This window comes from Labeo rohita, chromosome 11 (assembly GCF_022985175.1).
Source record: "Labeo rohita strain BAU-BD-2019 chromosome 11, IGBB_LRoh.1.0, whole genome shotgun sequence".
NCBI lineage: Eukaryota > Metazoa > Chordata > Actinopteri > Cypriniformes > Cyprinidae > Labeo > Labeo rohita.
The window spans coordinates 13,023,597-13,039,454 of NC_066879.1; the positions used below are offsets into that span (position 1 = coordinate 13,023,597).

A 15,858-nucleotide genomic window follows, 5' to 3' on the forward strand; every position below is an offset into this window, starting at 1 on the left:
ATTTATTATTATAATTATTTATTATTGTATTAAAAATATTAACAATAAAAAACTAAAATTATAAAAGCACATAACAAATATTTATAATACACATACATATAGCACATAATAAAATTACTAGAACTAAAACGAAAATAAATATTAAAATAAAAATTATTACAATGATAAAAGCACCAGAAAATGAACTAAAACTACACTGAAAAAAATGAAAGCTAAATAAAAAATAAAAATGATAAATGCATGTACCAAAATTACTAGAACTAAAATTGAAACAATTATAAATTAAAGCTAAATATAAATATTAGAAAATTAATAAAAATAAGTGCGTAATAAAATTGCTAAAGTAAAACTATAAATTAAAGCTGAATTAAAATGTTTTTAAAAGAACTAATAAAAAACTAAATCACTAAAACAATATTTTTTTAAGTTAAACATTTTTTAGAAAGTTTTTTTTAAAAAGTACTAAAATAAAAAAGCACAACAAAATGAGTAAAACCTAAACTAAAACTGAAAATATAAACATAAAATCTAACTCAAAATTACATGCTATGACAGTATAAACATATTAGTATATATATTAATATATATAATACAAATTAGTATATTAATATATATAATACATTATTGTATAAAACCATATTTTAAATATTGTTAAATATAAATAGTACTTATATTACAATATATAAGTGTTACACCATTATGTAATTATATATGCATTTAAGTTAAGAAATTATTATTATTATTATTATTATTTTTGTAATCATTCTTTTACTGAGGCAGCATGAATTCATAAAGAGAAAACATGCGTACAATCATTTGATTTATTAATTATAATTATAATTATAATTATATTAATTATAAATTATTTATTTGACATTATAAATTCAGTTATATAATCATTTCTTAAATAAATCATAATTTATAATAAATAGATAAATGTATTATTTATTTAAAGTTTAAATACATAATAACTAATATAACAGCATGATGATATAATGAAGCAATATATAATATGTAATTATAGAATTACGTTATATATGCATACAATTAAGTTCACAATTTATTATTATTATCTGTAATCATTCTTTTATTGAAGCAGCATAGTCATAAAGAGAAAACATGCCTACAATTATGATATTAATTATAATTATATTATTTATAAATCATGTGCACATATATTAATTATAAATCATGAGACATAATAATATTATAAATTAAATTAGAAAATTATTTTATAAATATATATTTAATTTAATTTAAATAATAAATAACAACATAATAATATAATATAGCAATGTATAGTAATTATATAATTATATATGTATACAATTAAGTTAATAAAATTATTATTAGCATTAATTAAAAGAACGTTCTGTGTTGTGTCGTTTCTGTGCTGCAGTTGGTCCTCCGGTATCCCATAATGCCCCAGTGTGCGCGCTGGTAAATCGCGCATGCGCAGTCGCTCGGTCTCTTTTGGATCCGCACCTCTTCTGCTAAAATGGTGAGTGTTTTCGGCCTAAGAGAGGAATCTTCAAACATCTCCTCTATGTCGCTTAAATACCGCACTTTTTTCGTTTGTCGATGTTCGGATGATTGAATAAAACTCCATCGGTGCCTTATGTGTCCACACAAACCATAAAAACAACTTTAATTGAGGTGATGATCGGAGTGTTTGTGTCTGTCAGTGAAGCCGCTGCGCGCAGTCACTCACAGGCTGATTATTATAGAAAAAACACAGAGTTTACTGTTTAAAACGTGTGTTTTAACCTGTTTTACTGTCATAATGTTCATAGTAATGACTGATAGTCGAGTTCGGAGTTTTAAACTGTCGTTTATGGCTGAATTGAGTTTTGGAGTTTATAGTTGTATTGCTAATGTTCTTCATTAATGCGTTAAATGTTCAGATCTCCTCATTAACATCTGCAAAACATAAAACTGCGAACACTTCCTCTGCACACTGAGCTCATCTGTGATTCCTCTACATTTATGTTAAATCATTTTGTCGGAATTTAATTCGCATTACATCATTTCGGAGTTTGCACATTTGTTTTTCTACCACGTTAATTCCTTTATCTGACAGTTCTGAGTTTACCTCTCAGATTTTTTTGTATCTCAAATTTTTATATCAATTTTTTTGTTATTTTTATTTGCAGTTTTCATAGTTGTGAGATGTAAACAGAGCTGTGAGGGTGAAAAAGAGTCAGAATTATTGATGTTGCAATCTTGATATTGATTATGCAAGTTTAATTTCATGTTTGTTTTGTCAGAATTTAAAACAAAATAGTAATTTTCACTTTTTTTAATCACAGTAGGGCTGTCATATGGTTATTCACCATTAATCACATACAAAATAAAAGTTTGAGTTTGTCTAATATATGTGTAATTATGTATGTATAAATACAAACACATTCATGTCTTTATTTTTAAGAAATATTTACAATATGTAGTATATGTATTATAATTTTTGTTATATCTAAATGTACATAACTTTTCTCTTAAATATATACATTTTGTGTGTGTTTTATTTATATATATATATATATATGTGTGTAATAATTACACGCAGTACACACACACATATATTAGGCAAACTCAAACTTTTATTTTTTTTAATGCAATTAATGGTTTGTCAGCCCTACAATTGAGTTTCTCAATTTGGATTTTATTTTGCAGTTTTACCAGTTATTACCAATTATAAAGTCAAAATTGCAAGAGATTAAAAGTCTGAATTGTGATGTATTGACTTGCAGTTGCGAGTTTATTACTACGGATGTTTGTTTTTACCATGGAATTAGAAAATGAAATTGTGACTTAATATTTAGACTTTTTATTTAGAGTTTATACTGAATAAAATGATTTTTTTTTTTAAAGTTAAAAAGTTAATTATGATCATTTTTTTTGTCTCAGTTTTTCCCCCCTTGCATTTGTTTATTTCAGTTTTTTTTTTTTTTTTTTGAGGAGGAAAAAAATCTGAATTTAATAAATTGCAATTATTGTGGGGTTTTTTTTTTTTTTTTTTTTTTGTTTTTTGTTTTTTGTTTTTTTAAATTTCATGGTGTAAATGTGACCCTGGACCGTTTTTTTAAAATAAATAAATATATTAATAAGCTTTCCATTGTTGTTTGTTTTTTATGGATGGCACAATATTTGCCTGAGATACAACTATTTGAAAATCTGGAATCTGAGAAAGTTGTGCAAATGAAGTTTTTAGCAATGCGTATTACTAAAAAATTTATGGTAGAAAATGTCATCTTGGAACATTTTTTGCATAAACGAAAATCAATAATTTTGACTCATGCAATGCATTTTTGGCTGTTACTACAAATATACCCGTGATACTACTTTTGGTTTTGTGGTCCAGGGTCAAGCTGTCGTTCAACAGACTGTTTCAGCAAAAGTCATTTTTAGCAGCTTGGATGAAACTTGTTGCTCGGTTTTATCAGTTGCAACTGTTGTATGTTTATTGAAGTGTTTGTTTGTTCCCGTTCAGGCCAAGCGCACCAAGAAGGTGGGTATTGTGGGGAAGTACGGCACCCGTTACGGTGCGTCCCTCAGGAAGATGGTGAAGAAGATTGAGATCAGCCAGCACGCCAAATACACCTGCTCCTTCTGCGGCAAGGTGAGACGCGCTCAAAGCGATCGCTCTGTTGCATACGTGTGCTTTTTGCTCTTTGTGTGATGTTAAGATGCTCTCTCTGTGATTTTCTGCCCAGACTAAGATGAAGAGAAAGGCTGTTGGTATCTGGCATTGTGGCTCCTGCATGAAAACGGTCGCTGGAGGCGCCTGGTCCTACAAGTAAGACTGAATCCGATGTTTTTTTAATGAAAGCGTCTCTGATGTGAGTCTAATGATCGTTTCTGTCCCGCAGCACGACGTCAGCGGTCACGGTCAAATCTGCCATCAAGCGTCTGAGGGAGCTGAAGGACCAGTAAACCGGACGCTGTTTTGTACAGATGCATTATTTGGTCTCGGACTGTATTTTTTGATCTGTGGCTCGTTGGAACATCACACAATAAATCTGAGTGTTGAGCCGGATCTTTGCTTCTGTCTTATTTCATGATAAACCAGTCCAGCTTGAATGTGCTTTGACTTTGTCAAGATCACGTGATCGCAGAATTTTACTGTTATTAAATGAGAAGTTTTAATAGATGAGGATGTGTTGGAAAACACTTTCAAATGGCCGTGATTTTCCTGTCTGGATGTGCAGCGCTTCTCAAATCTTGCAGAAGCTTCACCGTTGCAAAACATGACATGATCATTTCAGTCGAGAGAACCAAACAAATGTTATTTCAGTGTTATTGAGATACTATTCTATTTTTTGTTAATATTGAGTTTTACATTTTTTTTATATTTTCTGTTTTCATTTAAATTTGTTAAAGTTTTAGTAATTTTGTTTTTGTCATTTTAAGTGACAAACTAAACAAAAATGGAAAATGTTGCCTTGAAAACTAGCAAAAAAAAAAAAAAAGATATATTCCTTTTTTTTAATGTATGTATATATTTTTATTTTTGAGTGACTTTTAAACAAAAAATGGAAACTAGCTAAAATAACATTTTTTAACATTTTTATTTTTATTTTTGTTTTTAAATATGCCTATATCTTTTTTGCTACTTTAGTGCATCAAGTTAATGTAAGTAAATGAAAATGAGATGTTTTAGCAACTAGATTACATTTTACATTTTTATTATATTTAAGTTTTTTTTTTTTTAAGTTTCAGTTATTTTTGGGCATTAACTTCAAACTAAAAACGGAAACTAGCTGAAATAATAGTATATTTAATTTTTTTATGTTTTAATTTATTTTTACATTTCTCATTTTTATTAGTTTTTTTTTTAATAAATGTATATAATTTGTTTTTATTTTAGCTCTTTAAGTGCATCAAGTTAATGTAAATAAATGAAAATGAGAGTTGTTACTTTGGCAACTAGATGAAATAAAATAATTGTATGATTTTATTATATTATATTTCAGTTTCAGGTAGCTATAATAAGGCCCAAGTAAATGTGAAAATCTGTTTAACAGAACGTAGAGATCAAGTTAAATTAAAAATAAGATTTTTGGTAGTAAGAGAATCGAATTCGATGGATGCACATAATAAAAATCCTTGATTTCTATAATCATTGTCGCAATACGCTGCCACTTCTGCAAAAAGCCAAACAGACCACATTTTAAAGTACATTGTTTACGTTTATCTGATTAAATGTGGCAGAAGTTAATCAAATAATGGTTTGTGAATCGTTATTTAGATCGGGTTTTTGAATCGCGAATCATTTAATTCAGATCAGGACTTTGGCGCGGATCGCGAATCATTTGATTGAAAACGGAACCACGAATCGCGAATCGTGAATTGAATGATTCGAATTCCCGATCTGAAATGATGGTTCTCGAATCATTATTATTTAGATCGGACTTAGAAGCTCGAATCGCGAATCATTTAATTCAGATCAGGACTTCGGTGCGGATCACGAATCATTTGATTGAAAACGGAACTGTGGAGAGTGAATCGCGAATCATTTCGTAAATTGAATGATTCGAATTCCCGATCTGAAATGATGGTTCGCGAATCATTTATTATTATTTTGATCAGGACTTAAAAGCTCGAATCGCGAATCATTTAATTCAGATCAGGACTTCGGTGCGGATCACGAATCATTTGATTGAAAACGGAACTGCGGAACGTGAATCGCGAATCATTTCGTGAATTGAATGATTCGAACTCCCGATCCAAAGTGATGGTTCGCGAATTATATTATTAAGAACAAAGACTATAGAATAGTATTATAGTAATAGGCCTTAAAGGGACTTTATTTAGACCAATCGAAACGAATCATTTGATTCAGTTTAGAACTGAGCGTGCATCGCGAATCTTTTTTTTCACAATTTCTTTTTTATTTAAACATTACAAATGAATCAAGCCATTAAAGCAGTACAGTTATAAAAACAAAACATAGAAAAAAAGAAAGAAATAAAGAATACACAAATAAAGAAAAGAGAGGTTTAAAGTAAGAAAACAAATTAATGAAGTTCTATTTTCCTATATTCTCTTTTAAAGTAGTCAAACAATCCAAAGAAAACATCCACTTACAAAATGAGATCAGATGAACATGAATAAATTTGATTAAAATGTGTCTGTGTGGTTCATTGGCAAACAAGTGGATGAATCTTCCTCAGAAAACTCACTTCAGTATCTGACTTATATTATATTATAATTACGTCCTTAAGCTTTTTGTGAAATTTGGATGAGCTCATTAACCGGACATCGCTTGAGGTTTGATATATTTTAAAATACGAAACATTTTAAGTAAACAAAAGGATGCTAATCGTTAAAATAAAAACGCTTAGTGGGCGGGGCCAGTGCGGTTGACGTCACCGCGCGTCTCCTGCATTGTGCGTCACAGCTGCGACACACGCGGCTCTTCCGTTCGGCCTGTAGACGCGCATAGTCGCGCTTTCATATTTTAACTCGTAATTTATATAACAAATCTGTGAAAATTATGGCCGCCGCCGCAGCTCCTGTGAGGAAGAGGATCCTGAAGGAGGAAGACATGACGAAAGTCGAGTTTGAGACGAGCGAAGAGGTGGATGTGACGCCGACGTTTGACACGATGGGCCTGAGGGAAGATTTACTGCGCGGGATCTACGCGTACGGTAAAACACTCTATTAGTCATTAATTACTGCTGAAATTCATCATATATCAGCTTATAGAGCTCTGTGTGAGATTTATCAGGACGTGAGAGGACATTTCTGAACAACACACCAACACACTGATCAATAACCGTCCATTGTTTATCATGTTTATTAGAAACTGAGGATAATGTCGATTAAAAAGCGCCTGTTTTATGTTTACAGTGTTAAAATTAACATTCAGACTGGTCGAATTCATTCAGCAGTCATTGTTTTTACATATAACAGCTCAAAATGCTATTTAAAAACATATGTGCTTGTTTAGATTAACGTATATTGTGTGTTGTTTATCTTCTTGCATATACAAGGTTGTTTCTGTTATTTGATTTTACTTTTATTAGTGTTTTTGGGTTGTTTATCATGTGTTGGGCACGTACCTTTAAAAAAGTAATTACATAATAAAAACTTCTCACAAATAGTAACTGAGTTAGTAACTGAGTTACATCATTCTAAAAGTAACTAATTACCAGGCAAAGTAACCATTGCGTTACTTAAAAAAAATCTAGTTAACTATGAAATAAATATAAAACATTGTACACTAATCTACACTATTTTAATGTTGTTGTGGGCAGTGTTGGGAATGTTACTTTGAAAAGTAATTAGTTAAAGTTACTAGTTACTTCTCACAAATAGTAACTGAGTTAGTAACAGACTAATTACCAGGGAAAGTAACTATTGTGTTGCTTTAAAAAAAAAAAAAAGTTTAAATATATTAAATAACTTGGATGACCCCAATATTAAATATGTTAAATTAATGAAATTTAAATGAAATTAACTGCATTTTTAGTTTACTCACCAGACTAATATTAAATATCTGATATAATATTATAATTATAATTAGCATTCAACTTTAGCCATTAGAACTTTAGTAATTAGAATAAGCATGTGTGAATGCATGTTGACTGAACTTAGGACTGGTGGTGATATTGTTTGTAATTTAGTGTTTCTATGAACGTCTTGTTACTACCGCGAATTCTACTATTAGTAACAATTTTAAACACACTAAGGTTTAATGAGCTGCTGGGTTCATGAATATTAATCACGTTGTCTGCGTTCGCTCAAACTGATTTGCTGTAATCAAAACAGGGACGATAATAGGTGAGCGCCAGCCAATGAGATTGCTGTTTGCACATTAGTTCCACCTACTACAGGAGAAACCAGCAGTTCTTAAAAGCTGAAGTATTCCAAAGGAGCTCCGTTGTTTTGAGAGGAAAATACAACAAAGAATATCGTTTACACGTAGCGCGTCAATTCTGCATGGTATAAGACTCTGTCGCTCTGTATCTTTCTTTGCGTGTGTGTAAGACAAAGTGACAGCTAGTCGTGTGCCTTCACACTAGAGTTTACAGCTCGTCAAATACAGGTACGCTGCGCATCCATTCAGATGAACTGAAAAATAAAATTATAATAATATTGTAATAAATGATAGTAACGCCATATTTTATTGGCAGTAATGGTAACGGCGTTGTAACGTAGGAAACGTTTGATTACTCGTTACTGAAAAAATAATGTCGTTATTTATAACGCCGTTATTCCCATCACTGTTTATCATAAGGTAACATCTTGTCGCTGTCTGTTCAGCTCTGTTCACTAATACACTCCTATGTACATCCATAAATGTTTAGTTTAATGATTATTTATGTTATGGATTTCAGGTTTTGAGAAACCATCAGCCATCCAGCAGAGAGCCATCAAACAGATCATCAAGGGACGAGACGTCATCGCCCAGTAAGTCACGCTGGATTTATGTTGTGGAGAAATGATAGAAATGCAATAAACATCTGTTATGCTTGGTTTTGTTGTGTAAATTGACTAACGTGGTTTGTTCTTCTCCAGGTCGCAGTCTGGAACCGGTAAAACAGCCACGTTCTGTATCTCAGTGCTGCAGTGTTTGGATATTCAGGTACGTCTTGTTTACTTCTGAAAATGAGTGTTGATTTCCTTATGGTGATATTTTGGTGTAATTAAAGTACTGTTATAATGTACATTTTAAATGAGAGTTTACTTTGTTTTTTTGCTATTTTAAGTTGCTTTGGAAACTAGCTGCAAAGTTTTATATATTCATTTTAAATAAATCTGTATTATAATATCACAGTTTAATTTCTTTTTCTTTCTTTCTTTCTTTTTTTTATAATAATCTTGTTTCCTCCTTTGTCATAATTTGATTTCCTTCTGGTGATATTTTGGTGTAATTAGAATACTGTTGTTATATTTAAAATTAGAATTTATTTTTGTATTTTCTGTTTTTCTATTTTAAGTTGTTGTTTTCTTTTATTCTTTTTTTTTTTTTCATTACTTTTATTTCTGTTTTTTGTTTATTAAGTTTTAGATATTGTAGTACATCAGCGTAAACTAAACAAATGACAAATGTTGTCTTGGACACTAGCTGAAATAAGTTTCTTCTTTTTTTTTCTTTTTAAAATATTTTTTAATGTCTATATAATTTTGAATTAAGTTTTAGTATGTCAACTTAAACAGAAATGTAAAAAGTTGCTTTGGAAACTTGCTGCAAAGTTTATTTCTTCATTTTGCTTTTTTAGATATTTATTTTGTTTATTTTTAAATATATTTTTATTACATTTCTGTTAATGTGTAAATTTTTTTTTTTTTTTTTTTTTTTTTTTTTTTGAACAAAAATAACCCTGTTTCCTCCTTTGTCACAATTTCTAAAGGTTGATTTCCTTCCGGTAGATATTTTGGTGTAATTAAAATAATGTTGTTATATTTTTACATTTGAATTATAAAATCATTTTTAGTACTTCAACTTAAACAAAAATGTAAAAAGTTGCTTTGGAAACAAATTTTATTTATTTTTTTGTTGTCAATATATTTTTATTTCATTTCAGTTAAGGTATGTTTCAAGTAATAATTCACAAATTTCTTAATTCCTTTTTGACTGTAGGTTCGAGAGACTCAAGCGCTGATTTTGGCTCCGACCAGAGAGTTAGCAGGACAGATCCAGAAGGTAAAACAAAATTTTAGAAAACAGTTGTGTATTGTTAAATGGTATTTTTTTAACCTCCTGTGTCTGACCTAATGTCATTTCCTCTGTCCCACAGGTGCTGCTGGCGTTGGGCGACTACATGAACGTTCAGTGTCACGCCTGTATCGGAGGCACAAACGTCGGCGAGGACATCAGGAAGCTGGACTACGGTCAGCATGTAGTTGCTGGAACGCCCGGACGAGTATTCGGTGAGTTCTTCTGTCTTTTTTGACCTTTACACCTAAGCTGTACCTTTAAGGCTGTATGTCCATGACATCTGATTGGCTGCCCTTTTTGCATATGAAATGAGCAGCAACACCCTGTCAGGTTGTTGAATGGATGTTGATATGCAAATGCATGCATACATATGTTAATGTGATGTTTAAACATGCTGGCAAGCTTGTTTTCTTTCTGAAGTGACCATGCAAATCTTATTTTGAAAGAGAAGATCCTGTTTTGACTCATTAACGTGTACAGATCTCATAAGTGATTTATAATATTACAAAATCTCTTTCTCTGTCAGACATGATCCGCAGGAGGAGTTTGAGGACTCGTGCCATTAAGATGCTGGTGTTGGATGAAGCAGATGAAATGCTCAACAAGGGTAAAATGTCCTAAAATTCTTCTGAATGCATGAGATCGTGTCTGTGAACTTGTGAATGCTGGTTTCAGCTCTCATTTGACTCGTGTTTTGTTCCCGCAGGTTTTAAGGAACAGATCTACGACGTGTACCGATACCTGCCGCCCGCCACTCAGGTGTGTCTGATCAGCGCCACACTGCCACACGAGATCCTGGAGATGACCAACAAGTTCATGACCGACCCCATCCGCATCCTGGTCAAACGGTGAGTGTATAAAGGTCATGTGCTCAGTTTTAACCCTATGAAGTCTGCTGCGTCGTGTTTGATAAACTCAAATCTCAATCATCATCAGCGGATTGCATTGCATTATATGTTTGGATCATTTCAGTCTCATCTTACTAAGACATTATTGGAATTGTAGAGTAATAACTGATATTAACATTATTTTATATTGTACTATTTTATGTTGTACTGTTATAAAGATCTCATTGATTTACATCACAAGTATCAGAATTTCATCATAAATATATTTTTCAGTTTGGGCTTTTGGACAAACATGTTGAATTAATGTGTTTCTATTTGTGTGTAGTGATGAATTGACGCTGGAGGGTATCAAGCAGTTTTTCGTGGCCGTCGAGCGAGAGGAGTGGAAGTTCGACACTCTTTGTGACCTGTACGACACGCTGACCATCACACAAGCCGTCATCTTCTGCAACACCAAACGCAAGGTCAGTGACGCCACACAAACCACACTAACTAAATTACCAGCAGTGTTTGATAACTAGATATCCAGCATATGAGTCAGTATGGTTAACTAGTTGTCTAACAACAGTGTTAGGGAGTAGTTACATGTAGCGGATTTTCCTAATTTAATTACAAAATGTACAGTAGTTTTGTTACAATGTAACTGTAATCGGTTATAGTTGCTGAGGAAAAAAAAGTGTAATTAACTTGGTAAAAATGGTAACAACTACAAATGGAGTTACATATGAATATTTTCACACACATACAGATTTGATTGATTTCTTTCCAAAATTGCTGTAAAATGAGCATATTTTTTTCTTTTTTTTAATATATTGTTATGCATTTATTTGATCAGAAATACAACAAAATTGTGATATTATTGTACTTCCAAATGAGCTGAATTTTCAGCATCATTACTCCAGTCTTCAGTGTCACATGATCCTTCAGAAATCATTCTAATATGTTGATTTTGCTGGTCAAGAAATTAGCAATGTTGAAAACAGTTGTGCTGCACAATATTTTTGTGGAAACCACAAATCATACACTACTGTTAAAACATTTGGAATAAGCAAAAATGCTTTTATTTATCAAGGATACATTAAATTGATAGAAAGTGTCAGTAAAGACATTTATAATGTTACAAAAGCATTTCAAATGAATGCTGTTCTTTTGAACTTTCTATTCATCTGTGAACTCTGAAAAATAAAGCATATCACAGTTTCCACTGAAACAACAACACTGATAATCATAAATGTTTTTTTAAGTAGCAAATTAGCATCTTAAGAGTGATTTCTTTAGGGTCGTGTGACCGGTAATGTATTTATTTGTAGTCTTAACTATCAATAATGCAGATTTCAAAATGTAGTTGCATTACATGCAGAAACGGCAGTGGCGTCTCATGTTTAATTTCTGTTTTCAGGTGGACTGGCTGACGGAGAAGATGAGGGAGGCGAATTTCACAGTGTCGTCGATGCATGGAGACATGCCACAGAAAGAGCGAGAGTCCATCATGAAGGAGTTCAGATCTGGAGCCAGGTATAAACCACACATCTGTTTTTTAAATGCATGTTCATTTAGTGCTCTTAAACTCCGCCCCTCATGCGCACACTCATCTGCATACACTTGAGAGCCACGCCCACCTCTCAACATCCAATCAACAACCAATGCACCGAACCAAGACCTGCCTTATGTTTATTCTTTGTCAATAATCTGTTTCACTCAGATTTACATCACAATGCGCAAGAAAAGATCTGCTACTTGTTTCATCATTTATAAACAGTCTACACTGAAAACAAATGCATGTCAGTAAGTGTTTGTGATCTGTTTGTCTTGTAGTCGAGTGCTGATCTCCACAGACGTTTGGGCCAGAGGTCTGGATGTGCCTCAGGTTTCTCTCATCATTAACTACGATCTTCCCAACAACAGAGAGTTGTACATCCACAGGTACAACACGCAACCTGCAGTCACACTGCGATACACGTCTAATAGTGGGAATGAACTCATTGTGTAACTCATGTTTACATCTGATGAGATAAAACAGCTTGATTCTGATCTCACAGTTCAGACTGAAGAAGAAAACAAACAGTCTGGCTTTAATGAGATTTTTACCACAACTGAATCTTGCTTCTGTGGTGTTTTTAACTCTTTAGACTAAAAAAATATCTGCAGCAATGTTGTTATAATACATTAAAACCATTAAAAATTGTTGCCATTGACTAAAATAAGATTATAGTTAAACACATTTTACTGTAGCTAGTTGTCAGTGCTGTGTTTTTTATTTTCATTTAACTTTTTTTGTTTACTAAAAATTAAAAAAAATATTGACAATAATAATTACTAGACTTAAAATTTAAAAATCTACAAAGGAAAATAAATTCAAAATCCTAATAAAAATAATAGTATATCAATAATACAAAGTGGGCTTTCTGCCACTGAATAAAAATAAAAAGGTAATGTGACTTTTTATCTTGCAATTCTGACTTTTTTTCAGAATTGTGAGATGTAAACTCAAAATTGCGAGAAATAATGCCAGAATTGTGAGATATAATTTCACAATCCTTATTTTTCCTCTTGCAATTGCGGGTTTACGTCTGACTTTTTCTCAGAATTGCGTCATAAACTCATAATTTTTATTTTTTTTTTTGTAAAGATATAAAGTTGTGACAGAGTTGTGAAGTGTAGATCCGAGGAGAAAAAAAAAGACTGATATGTTTACAGAATTGTGGGTTTATCTGACTTTTCTGACATATTCTGACTTTTTTTCTTGCAATTGTGTTTATTTATCAGAATTTAGAGTTTATGTCTTGCAATTCTGACTTGACTCGCAATTGCGGGTTTATATCTCACAATTTTGAGAAAAAAAAGTCAAAATTGGGAGTTTGTATAACGCAATTTACAGAAAAAAAGCCAGAATTGTTAGTTTGTATCACGCAATTTGGAGAAAATAAGGCAGAATTAAAAGTTTGTATCATGCAGTTCACAGAAAAAAGGCGGAATCGACAGTTTGTATCATGCAATTTACAGAAAAAAGTTAGAATTGTGAGTTTGTATCACTTAATTCTGAGAAAGTAAAGCAAAATTGCAGGTTTGTATCATGCAGTTTGCAGAAAAAAGTCAGAATTGCAAGTTTGTATCACAGTTTGGAGAAAATAAGGCAGAACTGAAAGTTTGTATTATGCAATTCACAGAAAAAAGGCAGAATTGTCAATTTGTATCATGCAATTTACAGAAAAAAGTTGGAATTGTGAGTTTGTATCACTTAATTCAGAGGAAATTAGGCAAAATTGCAAGTTTGTATCATGTAGTTCACAGAAAAAGTTTGAATTGTAAGTTTTTATCATGCAATTTACAGAAAAAAAGCCAGAATTGTTAGTTTGTATCACGCAATTTGGAGAAAATAAGGCAGAATTAAAAGTTTGTATTATGCAGTTCACAGAAAAAAGGCAGAATTGTCAATTTAAATCATGCAATTTACAGAAAAAAGTTAGAATTGCGAGTTTGCATCACTTAATTTGGAGAAAATAAGGCGGAATTGTAAGTTTGTATCATGCAATTTGCAGAAAAAAGTCAGAATTGCAAGTTCGAATCACACAGTCCAGAGGAAAAAAAGCCTGAATTGTGAGATTAAAAAGTCACAGTAACCTTTTTTTATTTTTTTTTATTCAGTGGTAGAAACAGGCTTTAATAAATGACACTGTTTTAGACAGGTTTAATTTAATAAGTCTGAAATCAGATGTCTGGACGAAGTCATTGTTTTTGTGTGAATGTAATGGTGGTGTTTCTGTCGTCAGGATTGGTCGATCAGGTCGTTACGGCAGGAAGGGTGTGGCCATCAACTTCGTGAAGAACGACGACATCCGTATCCTGCGTGATATTGAGCAGTACTATTCCACACAGATCGATGAAATGCCCATGAACGGTGAGCAGAAACACAATCAAACACACACATACACATCTACAGAACATTTGATATTTCTCCAGATGACTGACTCTCACAAACTCTTGTTTTTCAGTGGCCGATCTGATCTGAGTGCTGAAAACATTCAAGTTTTGCTTTCATCTGGATCTTTTATTTTCCATTTCTTGTGATTCTATTTTTATTTACTCTTTTTACGTAGTTTGAGCGCTCAGATGTTTGAAGTATGTTGCGTTCTGAGCGGCGGTTTCGTGCGCTTCATTGGCTTTTGTAAATAAAGAAACTTTGTCTCCATCTTTGATCTAATCTGTGTTTTTATTTGATTGATTTGTTGTGATTAGGACATCAAAGCTCTTGATTGAACGGCAGCATTTCAGTGCATTGTATGTGAAATTCTTAAGGTTGATGTTAGAAAACTGCTAAATGCATATTCATATCTGTAATTTATAACCGGTGTTTTTCTGACACGGCTTTTAAGAAAGATTCATTTGCATCAGGATTCACTCTATAAAAGTGGTTGTATCAGTGTCAAATGGGTCAGTTAGTAGCTTTAACAATCCGGACAGGTCTGAATTAACCAGTCTGTTCATTCATTCATGCATTCAGTAGAAGAAAATCTTTGTGTGGTTTGAAGGTGAATGTTTCAGACACACTCACTGACCTCAGAGATCAGATACAAGACTACGAGTCTGTCCACTGTGTCTTTCGTTTGTGTTAATGGAGCCTTTTATTGTCTGTGTGTTTGTTGCTGTGAATGTCCAGCACGTCTCTCAATCCTCTTAGCAGGTTATTTTCATCTGATGGCAGATTACATTCATTGAGTGATACAGACGGATCTGGGCTCAGTGTTAGATTGACCTCAACATTCACAGTTAGAACTCTGGAAGCTCATTTCCAATAATAATAAAAAAAAGTTATGACTTTTTTCACAATTCATACTTTTCTCAGAATTGTGAGTTTATATCCTGTAGGTTTTTTCTTCTATGAATTCAATTGTTACTTTTCTCAGAATTCAGTTTTTTTTTTTTTCTCCTTGCAAATTTGTATTACTTTTTTTTTTTTTTTTTTTTTTTTTTTTTTGGGTTACATGTTGCAATTTTTGGGAATTTATTTAAACCCCTCAGAATTAAGAATTTACTGCTCTCAAATTTTTTTATCTCAGAATTTTAAGTTTACATCACAGTTTTTTTTTGCATCTCACAATTTTCTTTCTCCCTCCAAACTTGCATTTTTTTTAGCTTAGTTTTTGTTTGTTTGTTTTTATCCCTCAGAATTCTGCGTTTACATCTCACAATTGTTTGTTCTTTTTCCCTTCAGAATTGTTTGTTCAACAATTTTTTTTTTTTCGTTGTTTGTTTACATCTTGCATAAGATGTTTACTCAGATTTCTGAGTATACATCTCACAATTTTTATTTTTTTCCCCACATAATTGGGAGTTTACATCTTG

The 15,858-nt window shown here is 32.0% G+C and overlaps 2 protein-coding genes across 2 annotated transcripts; both read left to right on the forward strand.

Annotated features, from left to right (window-relative positions):
* The first annotated feature begins 1,390 nt into the window (after positions 1 to 1,390).
* Positions 1,391 to 4,036, forward strand: rpl37a (ribosomal protein L37a). Its single transcript, XM_051123527.1, has 4 exons — positions 1,391 to 1,501; positions 3,491 to 3,619; positions 3,714 to 3,796; positions 3,870 to 4,036. The coding sequence occupies exons 1-4, from the start codon at positions 1,499 to 1,501 to the stop codon at positions 3,931 to 3,933; spliced, it is 279 nt and encodes a 92-aa protein (XP_050979484.1). The 5' UTR covers positions 1,391 to 1,498; the 3' UTR covers positions 3,934 to 4,036.
* Positions 4,037 to 6,380: 2,344 nt separating this feature from the next.
* eif4a3 (eukaryotic translation initiation factor 4A3) lies at positions 6,381 to 14,704 on the forward strand. The gene is made up of 12 exons (XM_051123355.1): positions 6,381 to 6,650; positions 8,343 to 8,415; positions 8,524 to 8,590; positions 9,590 to 9,652; positions 9,747 to 9,879; positions 10,194 to 10,274; positions 10,374 to 10,515; positions 10,841 to 10,979; positions 11,915 to 12,030; positions 12,331 to 12,438; positions 14,286 to 14,413; positions 14,508 to 14,704. Exons 1-12 carry the CDS (start codon positions 6,497 to 6,499, stop codon positions 14,522 to 14,524), a joined length of 1,221 nt encoding a protein of 406 aa, XP_050979312.1. The 5' UTR covers positions 6,381 to 6,496; the 3' UTR covers positions 14,525 to 14,704.
* The last annotated feature ends 1,154 nt before the right edge of the window (positions 14,705 to 15,858 follow it).